Source organism: Canis aureus, chromosome 7 (assembly GCF_053574225.1).
Source record: "Canis aureus isolate CA01 chromosome 7, VMU_Caureus_v.1.0, whole genome shotgun sequence".
Lineage (NCBI taxonomy): Eukaryota > Metazoa > Chordata > Mammalia > Carnivora > Canidae > Canis > Canis aureus.
The window spans coordinates 17,202,923-17,218,201 of record NC_135617.1 but is presented as its reverse complement, the minus strand read 5'-3'; the positions used below and the strand labels follow the sequence as shown (position 1 = coordinate 17,218,201).

General features: G+C 38.9%; 1 protein-coding gene across 11 annotated transcripts in view; it reads left to right on the top strand.

Annotated features, from left to right (window-relative positions):
• KLHL32 (kelch like family member 32) overlaps positions 1–15,279 on the top strand; it is a 234,664-nt gene that overhangs the window by 39,317 nt on the left and 180,068 nt on the right. For 10 of the 11 annotated variants that reach the window (XM_077903016.1, XM_077903015.1, XM_077903011.1 and 7 more), the window contains exons 2-3: positions 3,202–3,275; positions 8,554–8,629. In XM_077903016.1, coding sequence (XP_077759142.1) covers positions 8,607–8,629 — 23 coding nt within the window. In that variant the 5' untranslated portion in view covers positions 3,202–3,275; positions 8,554–8,606. The remainder of the gene's footprint in view (positions 1–3,201; positions 3,276–8,553; positions 8,630–15,279) is intronic. The other variant, XM_077903008.1, reaches the window with a different exon arrangement.

Sequence of the window (15,279 nt, the reverse complement as noted above, 5' to 3'; positions counted from 1 at the left end):
TGGTTTCTGGGAGTTCTTGGAGTGCATTTTCCCCTAGAAGCAATAGCTAAAATTTAAATGATGGTCAGGTTTTTTGATAAACTCAAAATAAATGAGTATGTGTCTCCATGTGTTTTTGAAGCAACAAAGTCTCTCTCTTTTTTCCCAAACAAAATCTTATGTAGGACCTTAATTGCATTTCTTAGGAATCTTTTAACCCTCAGTTGAGTTAGCTTAAATAAACAAGGAATTTGTTACGAGGATCTAGGTTGTTTTAGGAACCCCCGAGGGAGGTGCACATGGAAGATCCAAAATGTCCTCTCTGCATCTCTTGTCTCTTTCTCTCTGTATACCTGTTTCTTTTCCCTGCATAATTACTTTCTTGGTGTCCTTAATCCACATGGCAGAAAACAGAGCTGAGACTAAGGTGAGACAGGTGAGGTGCCGAATTTAAGAGAGTACTAGAAAACTCTATGATCAAGGTAAACAGTATATGTATTTTTAAGTTTGTGCAGCATTTTATTCAGTTCTACCAACATCTGGTTGAATTATTTCACCTGATAAATCATTTTTTCAGCTTCAACCTTTGCTAAGTAGATAAAAATGTTAAATTCTATAAAATAGGCATACATCTTACTTTCACATAGTTAAATGAGATTCATATAGATTAAAAGATTATTTAATTGTGGTCTCAATAAGACATTAATATTCTTCAACTTTTAATCAAGTACAATCTATCATATATGAATTTTTTTAATGTATATTTTTATATATACATGGCTGGCACTAACTCACTGGTTGGCTGACCTTGAATTCCCTGTTATGCAATATCCCCCTAAAGGTTCATATGTTAATTTGTATATTTTAAAGTTTTTATTTAAATTCCAGTTATTTAACATGCAAAATAATATTAATTTCAGGTATACAATTTAGTGATTCAGCACTTATATACAGAACCTGGTGTTCATCACAAGTGCACTCCTTCATCCCCATCACCTATTTTACTGATCCCTCCACCCGCCTCCCCTCTGGTAACCACTGGTTTGTTCTCAATAGTTAAGAGAGTTAAGAGTCTCTTGGTTTAGATCTATAAAGAACTTATTAAACTCAACACCAAAGAAACAAACAATCCAATCATGAAATGGGCAAAAGACATGAACAGAAATCTCACAGAGGAAGACATAGACATGGCCAACATGCATATGAGAAAATGCTCTGCATCACTTGCCATCAGGGAAATACAAATCAAAACCACAATGAGATACCACCTCACACCAGTGAGAATGGGGAAAATTAACAAGGCAGGAAACAACAAATGTTGGAGAGGATGCGGAGAAAAGGGAACCCTCTTACACTGTTGGTGGGAATGTGAACTGGTGCAGCCACTCTGGAAAACTGTGTGGAGTTTCCTCAAACAGTTAAAAATATACCTGCCCTACGACCCAGCAATTGCACTGTTGGGGATTTACCCCAAAGATACAAATGCAATGAAACGCCGGGACACCTGCACCCCGATGTTTATAGCAGCAATGTCCACAATAGCCAAACTGTGGAAGGAGCCTCGGTGTCCAACGAAAGATGAATGGATAAAGAAGATGTGGTTTATGTATACAATGGAATATTACTCAGCTATTAGAAATGACAAATACCCACCATTTGCTTCAACGTGGATGGAACTGGAGGGTATTATGCTGAGTGAAATAAGTCAGTTGGAGAAGGACAAACATTATATGTTCTCATTCATTTGGGGAATATAAATAATAGTGAAAGGGAATATAAGGGAAGGGAGAAGAAATGTGTGGGAAATATCAGAAAGGGAGACAGAACGTAAAGACTGCTAACTCTGGGAAACGAACTAGAGGTGGTAGAAGGGGAGAAGGGCGGGGGGTGGGAGTGAATGGGTGACGGGCACTGGGGGTTATTCTGTATGTTAGTAAATTGAACACCAATAAGAAATAAATTAAAAAAAAAAAGAGTCTCTTGGTTTGCCGCACCCCCCTTTCCCTATGCTCATTTGTTTTGTTTCTTAAATAATACATATGAGTGAAATCATGTGGTATTTGTCTTTCTCTGACTGACTTACTTCACTTAGCATAATACTCCCTAGCTCCTTCTACCTCATCGCAAATGGTAAGATCTCATTCTTTTCTATGGCTGAGTAATAATATAGCTTTGTATATGTATATACCACGTCTTCTCAAAGTAAATAATATCTTAATGCAGTGTTTCAAAGTTGATGATAAGCAAAATGTCAAAATTTTAAGTAGAGATAAGATTAGTATAAAAATAACCACCAATATCATTTCCTGTATTGTTTTCTATTTGCAAGTGAGCAGCCCAACTGGTGTGGAGACTGGTGGTTCCAATTCTAAATCCCAGAGAAGGGTTCTGATTAGCTCAACTTGGGTTAGGCCCAGTCTCTTAGACCGGTCAGCTAAGGCCTAGGGGTGGGAGGTGTTTGATTGCCAACAGAACCTTGTGGGAGGCTGGACATGCATAGTACCAGCTGTCTACAAAAGTATTAGGTTCATGCACATGAGGAGACTGATTGGGGTTGAGTGAGATAAGGAACTTGACACTTGGTCTTTCTTTCTCCTTACCTTAAGGTTTCTCCTTATGTACCACCATTGAACTTACCAATCACTGAAGGGGAGAGTTGAGCCCACAAGAACAGGGAATTCAAGGTCAGCCAACCAATGAGTTAGTGCCAGCCATGTGTAAGGCCCAGGAGACAAGTACTTGGCATGTTTAATCAGGATAATATCTGATGAGGGCAAGTAGATGCAATTCCTCAGACATGAAACTAGAGGGGTCTGGATGTTGGGGAGAGGTTGATTGTGTGAACTGGTGATTACACTTACAGAGTGGGCTAAAGAGTAGGAGGTTCCCTTTTGTTCCTTTGGGAACTCTGGCACCTTTCCAGTAACCTTCAAACCACAGCCAGACCGATCTGTTTATGCAAATCTTATCATACCAGTCTCTTGCTTTAAAACCTTTTGTGGACTCCCACTGCTTCAAGGATAGAGACCAATACTACTTTTTCTTTTTGTTTTTTTAAGTAATTTTTCTGCTCAATGTGTGGCTCAAACTCATGACCCTGAGATTAAGAGTTGCAAGCTCCACCAGCTGAGCCAGCCAGGTACCCTGAGACCAATATTCTTAATACTGTTTGTGTGATCTGCCCTCTGGCCTCTAATAGGCCCCTGTTTCTTTCTGTCTTAGGACCTTTGCAGAGGCTGTTGACTCTCCCCAGGATACTTCTCAACAACTCTTCCCCCTACCTACCTCTCCTCCAGGTAATATATATATATATATTATATTTAATATATATATATATTTGTTTATATATATATATTTGTTTATTTATTTATGATTCTATTTATTCATGAGAGACACACACACACACACAGAGGCAGATACATAGGCAAAGAGAGAAGCAGGCTCCATGCAGGGAGCCCGATGCGATGCGGAACTTGATCCAGGGACTTCAGGATCACGCCCTGAACCAAAGGCAGATGCCCAACCGCTGAGCCACCCAGGCACCCCAACAATTATCTTTTAGAGATCAGCTCAGATGTTCCATCCTCAGAGAAATCCCTTTCCTGATTACACAGGATGGGCCAAGTCCTCTGGGTGCCTGGGTGGCTCAGTCAGTTAAGCATCTGTCTTTGGTTCAGATCATGACCAGGGTCCTGGGATAGAGCCTTGCATTGGGCTCCCTGCTTAGCAGGGAACCTGCTTCTCTCTCTCTCCTGCTCTCCCTGCTTGTGTTCTCTCTTCCTCTCTCTCTCTCTTAAATAAATAAATAAAATCTCTAAAAAAAAACTACAATAGTTAATTAGAACAATAAAACCACAATAATATAATAGCTAACATCATGTGGCAGGTAGCTTCTGAGAATTTTAATTTGTTCAATCCTCACAATAATAGTATGAAGTAGGTGATCCTGTTTTTAGGATGAGGAAACTGTGCTTAGTGTCCATTGCATTGATCACAATTATGATTAAAGAATGAATTATATGGGCCCTGTCAGTGGCCAGGATGGGACTGAAGGAAGCCTTTTGTTTAGAAGGAAAAGGCTAGATGTTGGTCTTGAGGCTGTGTTTGTGAAGCAACCATGCTATGCTCTGGGTGATGTGCTTACTTGGTATGGCTTTGAGAAGAGATCAGTGATGACTGTGAGAGTGTTTAACCCTCAAGCCACTCCTTGCTGTCCACCATGGCCCACTGTCAGCCCTATGAAAGGAGGAACTCATGTATTAGCTGTTGTATCCTAGGAACTCAGCTCTGGGTCTTACATAAAAAAGTAGTTTTTCAATAAATATTTATTTTATGAATCAGTCAAAAAATTTTCCAAAATTTTGGGAGTATTTTTCAGCAAGCTGCATCTGAATTCTATCCTAAAGTTACAGCACTGATGATGGGAGTTATTCCCCAGGGCTTTAATTTGATCTTGGGCTATCTGGTGGATGCCCAGGACTCGAGGTGGACACCTGTGTGGACCCTGTTTAGGGAACAGGTGAGCCAAGGGAGCAGATATCGGACCTCAGGAGTACTGGTCTCTAAAGTGAGGCAAGACCGGGAGGAACATTCTGCCCCAAGTGGAAGTAGAGAGATTAGAGTCTCATGCTTCTTACATAGGTGTTCACAAAGGCTAATTTGTGGAGGGGAATGAGTTAACCTTTATAGTTTTGGGATCATGCATATGGGAGGCTGAGATGAATACATTCTAGAACTCATAGAATAGCCCGGTCCTATGTTCCCTTGGGCTCAGAAAGTTTTAGATGGTCTCCACTGAAAGGGACTTTGAATGTAATTATTCTTAATTCACAGAAAAAGAACTACCTCATTTGTTTTCAACTCCATATGGCACTACCCTTTGGGCTTGTGTGATTGTATCTCTAATGGGCTGTGAGCACCCCTGAGAGCTAGATGCTTGGAGAGCCATTCTAGCCTTTCTTCTTATCGGTCTGCTCCTGGAGCCCTGCCCGGGTGGTCCAGCCCTGAATCCATTTCTGGATTCTGAGGAAGGGAAAGGTGGGAGACTGGCAGGGATCTCCTTGGGCTTATGAGAAGAGCTAAGTGTCCTGATTTAGGAAGAAATCCACATCCCCTCCCCACCCCCCAACCACCCACAGGAAAAGTGGAAGTGAGCAGGAGGAGAGATAGAGCTCTGGCTGAGTGAAGTAGACACTTCAAGTAAGGGAAACTTAAAATATAAAGTATAGCTAATAGACTTAAAATATAAAAACAAGTGTTACGTATACAAAAACCAAGATTATAATTCAAGGACACAATTTATATAAAAGTATATATGGTAAATAGTAAATAACATATAGCAAAAATAGTAAATATAAATAATAATAAACCTTTCAGAGGCGATTCATCCTTTATCTTATTTTAATTCACCTTTATATATTTATTTATTAAAGAGTTTACTTACTTATTCATGAGAGACAAAGAAGGAGAGAGGCAGAGACTTAGGCAGAGGGAGAAGCAGGCTCCATGCAGGGAGCCCCATGTGGGACTCAATCTTGGAACCCCAGGATCACATCCTCAGCTGAAGGCAGAGGCTCAACCCCTGAGCCACCCAGGTTCCCTTTAATTCGCCTTTAAAATGGTGTCCATTTCACTAAACTTTGTAGGACATAGAATGTTCTAATTAGGTAATTTATTTTATTTTTTATTTTTATTTTTTAAGTAGGCTTCACACCATGCATGGAGCCCAACACAGGTCTGTCCTTTCTTTCTCTTTTCTTTTCTTTTCTTTTTTTTCTTTTCTCTTTTCTTTTTCTTTCTTCTTTCTTTCTTTCTTTCTTTCTTTCTTTCTTTCTTTCTTCTTTCTTTCTTTCTTCTTTCTTTCTTCTTTTTTGTATATATTTTTTTATTGGAGTTCAATTTACCAACACATAGCATAATACCCAGTGCTCATCCCGTCACGTGCTCCCCTCAGTGCCCGTCACCCAATCACCCCAACCCCCCCTGCCCTCCTCCCTTTCAGCCACCCCTCATTTGTTTCCCAGAGTTAAGTGTCTCTCATGTTCTGCCAACACAGGTCTTGAACTGACAACCTGGAGATCAAGACCTGAGCTGAGATTAAGAGTTGGATCCTTAACTGACCTAGCCCCCCAGGCACCCCTAATTAGATAATTTCTGAGGAGAGCTAATTCAGTGAGTTGGTCTCCAAACAGCAAGGGAATTTAATCTATCTTATGATTTCTAATTATGTTTGGAATGTCTGAAAAATATCAACTTAAATGTGTTCTTTAATTTTGGATTATTTTAACTTTTAGGATTCTTGTTCTCCATTTGTCCAGTTATTGGGTACATTTACAAGACTTTCAGAAAGATAAGGGTTTTTTTTATATCTCTCTGTAATAATAAATGTTCTTTTGCCATTTTAAAGTTCAAGTGTCCATCTCTGTTTGTGTTTGTGTTAGCCTGTGAGAGCCTGGAGTTTATAACCCAGATTCTGGAAAGAAACTGTAGCAGTGGTAGGTTGCTAGGAAAGTCTCTCAGCTAATTAAACAACGTGCCTTGAATTATTCTGAGTCTCCATACTGCCCAGTCATACTGGATCAACTGAAAATGATACTCATTTTGGGGATTGTCAAAACTTAAATTAGAAATACATGAAAGCCTAGACATCCTATTTTCAATAATTAAAGAAAACCAGAAATAAAAAATATAATTATATGAAAATGTTCAAAACAACCTAATGTTCAAGAACAATGAAATACTTAAAGAGATTTTGATATATCCACATGAATTACTATACAGCCATACCAGCTGCAGGTTTACATAGAATGTAGCAAATACTGTATTTTAGTTAGGTTAGAAATCATAGCTCGCTCTCTTTTATACAAATCAACAGAAATAGGTGCAGTTTAATATATTACTTTCTTAAGTGTTTTCACAGTTACACTTTGCAAAATAAAATTGAGACAGAAGGGAGCCTGTTTAAGATTATCCAGAATAGAATTAATTTTGCCACTTGAGTGTATTAGAAAACAGGAGCTAGACCCACTAGTGAGAGTTGTAAAGCATAGTCGTGGACCATGTTCCAGATTATTCAAATAATTTACTTTTTTTTTAAGATTTTAGTTATTCATGAGAGACACACACACACACACACACAGAGAGGCAGAGACACAGGCAGAGGGAGAGAGAAGCAGGCTCCATGCAGGGAGCCCGACGAGGGACTCGATCCTGGGTCTCCAGAATCATGCCCTGGACCAAAGGCAGGTGCTAAACCGCTGAGCCACCCAGGGATCCCAATAATTTACTTTTTTGTTTAGAGTTACATCAGTGATTGATCACAAAGGTTGGGAGGGGGACTGGAAGGGGGACTTTGAGGTGGGAAGTGGGATTAAGAGAGTATACAGCCAAGGAGCTATTTCAAGCCTGACAACTTTATTCTATCGTATATTTATAGTTATTCTAATCTTAAAGCTCCTCTAAGAATCTGTTTTCCATTTCCTACAAATTTTCATCCTTTCTCTCTCTAATTTTTTTCATCTAATTTTCAGAAATCTGCTCCTTGAATAGAAAATTATCTTTCTGGGGACACCCAGATGGCACAGTTAAGCCTTTGTTTCGTGATCTCAGGGTCATGAGATTGAGCCCTACATGAAGCTTTGTGCTCAGTGCCAAGTCTACTCAAGACTCTCTCTCTCTCCTGCTCCTCCCCCCTAAAATAAATAAATCTTAAAAAAAAAGATACTCAAAGTACTTAAAATTATCTTTCTGTAGATTCTTAGCCAAGACATACTTGATTTTTTTAAAGATTTTATTTTTTATTCATGAGACACACAGAGAGAGAGGCAGAGACACATGCAGAGGGAGAAGCAGGCTCCATGCAGGGAGCCTGATGTGGGACTCTATCCCGGATCTCCAGGATCAGGCCCTGGGCTGAAGTTGGCAGTAAACCACTGAGCCACTCGGGTTGCTCAACATACTTGATTTTTTTTTTTTTTAAAGATTTTATTTATTTATTCATGATAGTCACACAGAGAGAGACAGAGACACAGGCAGAGGGAGAAGCAGGCTCCATGCACCGGGAGCCCGATGTGGGATTCGATCCCGGGTCTCCAGGATCACGCCCCAGGCCAAAGGCAGGCGCCAAACCGCTGTGCCACCCAGGGATCCCAACATACTTGATTTTAACCTAATTTCACTAATATTCAGGTATGGAAGAAAAGTAAAATTGCTATAAAGGACAAGTCAGCTAGTATCTATGGTTAAGACTTTGTAGCTTTATTTTATCAAATCTTATTTTTTCCCTTTGGCCATCTGATATTTTAATTTATTACTGTAACTCTTAATTTAGGTATTGTTGGTTCTCAGTCACATTTTACTACTTACTCCCTGAAGTTCCAGTGAAGTGAAAAAACTTAAAGACATCTTGAACCATTGCTTATTAAAGAGCATTAGTCGAAATGTTGAATCTTGACTATGAAACTCCCCCAGATGGCTCCTTGGGGCTCTAAAGCATACGTATTATGAAGGCCCAGAGGATGTTTTTTGGCCTTTAGCTCACTGTGCTTTTTTTTTTTTTCTTGTCTTTTTATTCAGCTGGAATGCTTGCAAACTGCTAAGGCTGAGATCCTGAGGAGCCCAGCTGGAGAATGCCGTCTGAACGCTGCCTGAGGTTGGCCCTATAGGAGCTTCCTTGTTTGGTGTTTGAGCCTTGAAATAGTCACACTGCACATCCCAGGGCTGAGCATCCCAGTACTCAACACATATTTAAAGGAATTAAGCAAACCAGTCAGAGTGTGTGTGAGTTTAGTATTGTAGCACACGGGTTAACCACTGTGATCTTATTTACTTGTCATACCCAGGTACCTTTCATGGTTCTTTGAATGATACTACTTATTATCCTTTTCTTATTTGGGATATCTAAAAAAAAATATACTTCTATAAAGGTATATGATTTAAAAAGAATCAGAAAACTACTTCTATATGACTATCATCCCCTTTACAGCAGTCACTTTGGGGAATGTGATACATATTCTCAAAACACTCAACATTTTCTTATAATAATTCATTTATTTAATAGATATTTATTGAGCCACACACTTTACTTGATGCAGAGAACCCAGCAGTGAATAAAACAGATAAGGTTCCTGCCCTCATAAAATGTATATTCTATGGGGGAAACAGATATTAAGCAAATCACACCCAGTAGCAATGCAAATATAATTGTGAAAAGTGCTTTGAAGGAAGGGTACAGGGTTGATAGAGTGAGAAAGTGTCTTCCTGTAGAAGGCTCTATAATCTGAGATCTTAAGCATGGGATGATATGGGGAAATGTTCTGGATCAGGAAGGAACTTGGCATATTCCTAAAATTGAGGGTGCAGTCGATAAGAAAACATAGGATACTTTTTTTTTTTTTTAATATTCTCGGTGGAGGCAAGTCTTCATTATCCTCTGAAGAAACAGTCAAAAGGATCTTCAGAGCAAAGAATAAGAGAGGTGTGAAACATAGGAAATACTTTCTTTTTATTAAGAATTGGGTATGTCTCTGAAATAATGGGACCAGCTTTCTTCCACTACTCTGAAGCTATTAGAGTTGACCAGTTCCAAGACTATGTTCAGAAATGGAGGGAGGCATTGCTAGAGCTGTATAGTGCCAAGTCCATTGCTTTAGATCAATGATTCTCAGTAGGGTACATCGTGCAACATCTGGCAACATTTTTGGTAGTCCCTGGGGTTGGAGGTGCTACTAGCATCTAGTCAATAGATGCTAGGGATCCTGTTAAGCACCTTATAATATGCACTGCAAGTCCCCATCACAAATAAGGATCTGGCCCCAGATGTTAATTTCACTGAGGTTGAGAAATCCTGCATTATATCTGGCATCCAGCCTGTATAGCAGAGACCATGGTATCTCCCTACCACCACCTCAGCCAAGTAATTTATTTCTGGTTACTTGGATCTCTGTGCATTTTTCCCAAAATAACTTTTTACTTTAAAACTGCCATCTCTGCTTATATTGATCAACTCTGATCCCACTACCATCTGTCCTCCACTGTATTGATCAACTCATCTCCCTACTATCTGTCTTCTACGGTACCATCAGCTCTTTAATGGTCATTCCTTCTCTGCTGCAATGCAGAGTCCTTCCTTCCCCACCTTTCAAACTTCCCCTGTGCTCCGAGGAACTGTTGCACCATAATCGTGTGCTCTGCTGTATCATCTCCATCACCCTGAAAAGCTCTTCACCTGCTGACTTCACTGAGACCTGTCCTTTCCTGCGGCACCACCTCTTTTGTAGCTCTGCCAAATATGTCATTATTATCTCCTCACAGCTCATGTATTTGGGGGATGGGCAGGGATGTTGTCAGCTTGAGTAAAGAGTTAAGATATAAGGCAGAGAGAAAGGAAGCCCCTGACTCCCCTGACTAGGCTCACACAGGCCACATTTAATCTTCAACCTGCTTATCTCCAAAAATTGTCTCCTTCCGCTAAGCCATCCACTTCCATGGTCACCCTTTGGGCCTTGCATCCCCAGTAGTTGCTATATTTCTGATCACTGCATCAGCCGCTTTACTCTTCAGGATCTCCTCTCTGTCTAACCTGCTAGTTTACCTTCCCCCACTGTGGTTGTATTTTGACCTCTTTACTGGCCCTGTTACTTTTTACTAACCCATCATCCCTTTCTTTCCCTCATTTCCCTTCTTACCCAGTTTAGATACCATGAGTCTTTTGAATCTTTTGATTTCTCTTCCTGCATTTTTGATGTATTTGCTTGACAATATCCCAACCCAGATGAACCCAGATATCCTTGTTTCCATGCCTACATTGTCCAATGGATATTGGTTCCACCAAATCTTTATATTCAACAAACCAAAAGAATGCTAAGAATTTTAATATGTGTTTCTGGTCCACCTCTGCCCTCCTGCTACTCAAAGGGTAGTCCTTTTCTACCACTGACCCCAGTCATCCTTCTGTATTTTGAATACTATTCTTTCTTCTCAGCAACCTTTGACTGTTGATTGTCTCTGCATTGTATTCTGGAGGCCCAGCTCTCTTTGTAGTTGAGTCCCAGATTTACACCTCTAGCCAACTCTCTTTCTGAGCTCCAGACCCTGCACCAGTCCCTCCCTTTTCCTCAGGGTTTTAACAATTAACATTCTGTATGAGGGGCATGTTCCCTCCTATGAGGAGATCATACTACATAGCACTTGCTCTTCCCCACCTGGAAAACTCTTCTCTCCCCTTTTTGTGACAGTAACTCTCCTCCTTCATCCCCCAGCTCCAGCATTACTTCTGGGGGGCCAGATTATTTGATTAGTGTGTAACTGCCTTGCTAAACTGAATGTTCCACAAGGGTTGCTACCACGTTTGGTTTGTTCACCATTTTGTTTCCAGTATATAGCACAATACCTGGCATAGGATAAATAAATGTTTGTCGAGTGAATGAATGGAGGAATGGAACAAAACTGTTCATTTATAATTAAGTTCCTTTCTGTATAATCTTTATTACTTCTTAATCATTCTCTAAGAATGTTGTGTTCTCTTTGCTTGTAATTTTGACCATTGCTATTAATTGTTTAGCATTCACTTTAAAGTATTTACAAATTACAAATAAAAAGGAAAATTAAGTTCTATTATGGGATTTTAACAGCTTGCTGACTTAAATAATAGGGCTGCTTTAATATTAATGTATTTAATTTGTATAGAAATATTTTGATTATGGAATTGAAGCCATTAGGGTACTTAACTAAATAGACTGAATTTAGATAATCACAAATAATTCTAGTACTACCAGTTTTTTTTTTTTTTTTTTTGCTCATTCTTTTCTTTCTGTGTAGTCTATTTAGGAAATGAAGCCCTTTATGTTACTTGGCTGCATTTGATTTATAAGTATGTAATACCTTATTGGTGGCCTTACTTGAAAACTACTTGCATATATTTTGTATATCTAAATACTAGATTAACATTGATATAGAATTGACTTGAATTTTAAAATTTGAAATGCAGATGTTTAAAAACCAGATAGCTGTTTTGGAATTTAAATCTTAAAAACTGACTAAACTCAGTCAAAATTTACTTTATGAAAAATGAGACCCTCCGAGATTTCTGTGATCAAAAATGTTAACTCTATAAACTAGAAGTAGTGATTTACACTGTGGCAGAGCTTCACTCTGAGTGGGGTGTACCATGTTATGAATGTTGTGCTCTGCATTTGATTTTTTAGTTTTTGCTATCAATTCTAGAATGAAGGTTAAAGACTTGAAGTCATGAATAGTCCTGTTCCCTGAGAACTCATTTATTTATCTCCCTGTTACTGAATGTTGACATATGGTCAATCAAATACTCCCTGGCATCAATCACTAAAAAGCAATCTGCTGCTCAGAGAGTTTGGAGCTTCCCATGTTGTACCTGCAGAGGCTGTGCCCTGTGAGACACAGGAACAGCCATGCTCCTCAACAGCCTTATGGGATACCTGAAGCCCTTACAGAGTTCAAGTGGAAAGGAATGAGGGATATGTCCCCCTGGGGGCTTACACACTGTCCAATAGAACCATAATGTGAACCATATATATAATTAAAAATTCTCAAGTAGTTACTTTTTTAAAAAAGTAAAAGGAAACTGATAAAATAAATTTAACTATATAGTATATTTAATCCAGCATACCCCAAGGCAACATGTAATCAATGTAAAATATTGGTATTTTGCATTCTTTTTTCATACTGCATCTAACGTCAAGTGCATTTCAATTTGGACCACCCACATTTCAAGTGGCCAATAACCACCTGTAGCTAGTGGCTATTGTATTGGACAGTGTACTTCTAGGGGATTCATCAGAGGAAAGACTGTTGGCATTGCCCTGGGAAAGCCAAGTCACCTTCTGCACTTATCTGGGAGTTTTAAGGTGGCAGCATTGCTTCCATGGATGACCTTTCCCAATCTTAGAATGACACGCAAATCTGAATACTTTGGGAAATGTGCCTCATGTTTTCTGTTTTTTTTTTTTTCTTCAGTAATTTGCGAAGTTTTAGGAATATTCTCTTTCTTCCTTCTTCATTGTTTCCCAAATAATGGAGGGATATTGTTGGGAAATGTAGTGTGCTAATTTGATGTAAATTATAGATGTCAACGGCGCTGTTTGCAAGCATGTATCTGGAGTTGTTCATAGCTATCTATACACTCCTTATCTTAATTTAGACATGATACTTTAGAGTCTCTGATTCACCTCCTCCCTTATTTATGATCACTGACTTCATCAGATGGGCCTGCCACTTTCTAGCTGTGTTCCGTGGTCACACATGCTTTAACATTTAGAGGGTTGAAGTCTTTTGCAGATTTACATCTGAGAGTTGAGTGGGAAGTTACTTTCAGAATATAATAAAAACTTGTTGATTAATAGGCCTTTATTTCTTGCCAAATGTTGGAGTATTTGTTTCTGCTTTTAAAGATTCCTAACATATTGGCTCCAAAATATTTGGGATCTTGTGCCAAGTGTTGCCTTAAATATTTAGCATGTTGTTTTCTTGAAGCTTGACTATTTCAAGCCCAGCTGAATGATCCTGTGAAATTGTGCAGCATCACTATTGTTTCAGAGCTGAGCCCTTTATTCTTTGCCAAATTTCAGTTTACAGCTGCTCTTTCCATGGCGGGATTTAATCGCTGTCAATAGATATCTGAAATGGAAATACTGATTCAGTCTTGATAATAAGGACATGAATTGTGGCACTGTATTTGGAAAATGAGTAAGGAAACAGTTTAAAGCAATTATTTTAACATATTATGCTGTTCCACTAAAAATGAAATTTTAAAATACATTTATTTAACATTTAAGGTGTTATTAAAAGGGAGAAAAGTAATGGGTGCTTCAAATAAATTTTCAATGAGAGTTTCAAATAATAAGTAATAACTAGAATCTCTTTTTCTGTCTCCAAACTTATCTTAGTTGCCATGCAAAGATAAATATTTTTGAAGCCTGATTTCAGATATTTCTTATCACTATCTCTTGTTATTATCTTCATGTGTATTCTTTTTAAAAGGCAACTTTGATTTTGAGATAACATGAATAATATATGCATAATATAAAACAAAGTTTGTATGGACTTTGTGATTTTTTTCCCTCTGCGGTCTTCACAGTTTTTTTGAGATTTTTGGGATAGTCTTCACAGTTTGTTATGTTGTTTTGTCTTTTTGTTGTTGTTGTTTTTTAAGTAGGAAGGTGAATTACATTATTGTGTTCTAGGATAGGTTCTCAAAAATGCCTGATCTCTTGGACCTTCGGTTTTCTTATCTGTAGAATAGAGATAATAATAGTGCCTGCCTCATAAGATTGTTAAGATGATTAAGTGAATTAGTAATTATAAATCAGTAAGAATACTTCATGGAACATAAGACTGTTTGTAAAAGACATAAAAACATCCTTTTAAGAAAGATTAAAAAAAAAACTATCCTAGAACTTTAGCAGATAGAATATTTCTGCTACTATTCTATTCCCTTATTGCTTTAATTGAGTGATGCTAATTAATCTCCATTCCAGGCTTTGCATAGAAATTTGTATTAAAAAGTTACTTATGCTTCCGAATGTGGTTTTCAGTTACTGATTTTAAATGTCTACCAATAGCTGGAGCTGCAGGATGAATATTCAATGACAGTAACCATTTCAAAACTCACTGCTGGATTTCAACTGAAAATAATCCTCCCACCTTCCCACGAGAACTTCCTATATCCTCACCTCCTGCCAAGGTTTTTTTGTTGTTGTTTCAATAGTTCTGACATTTCTGAGGCTTCTCAGTCAGAAATGTCCAATAAAGCTTACAAGGCTGTACTCTGCATCTCACAGGAAGCATTTGGTTCACTTTAAGGTGGTGGCCTGTGTTGAAGTGCAGTTTACCAGCTGAGTGGCATCACAGGCTGGGCAGAGCTTTGTTAAATAAACTAACCATGTAGACTAGTCGCCAGTGGCGACTCCCTGGCTTCTGCGAGTGGCTCTTTCACATTCAGAGGGAAGAACTGGGTACAGAAGTTGTCAGGATAGGACAGACGATGCTCAGTCATCCCGATGGTATCTTCCCTCAGCTTCCAGAAGAGTCCACAAGCCAGAAACAGGGCTTGATGGCCCTTGTTCTCATTCTGGGAGTAACTTAGATTGGTGTAGCTCACCCATCCTGATCTCCTGCCATTTCTGAGATTTTAGAGTCCTGTGGAGACTCTATTCATAGATCTAGGCTGGAGTTGTTCATAGCTATCTACACACTCAGGGTAGAACATTATGTGTTCATGGCACCACTTCCACCTTATTTTGGCAAGATCTGGGGTTTCAGAAGTTC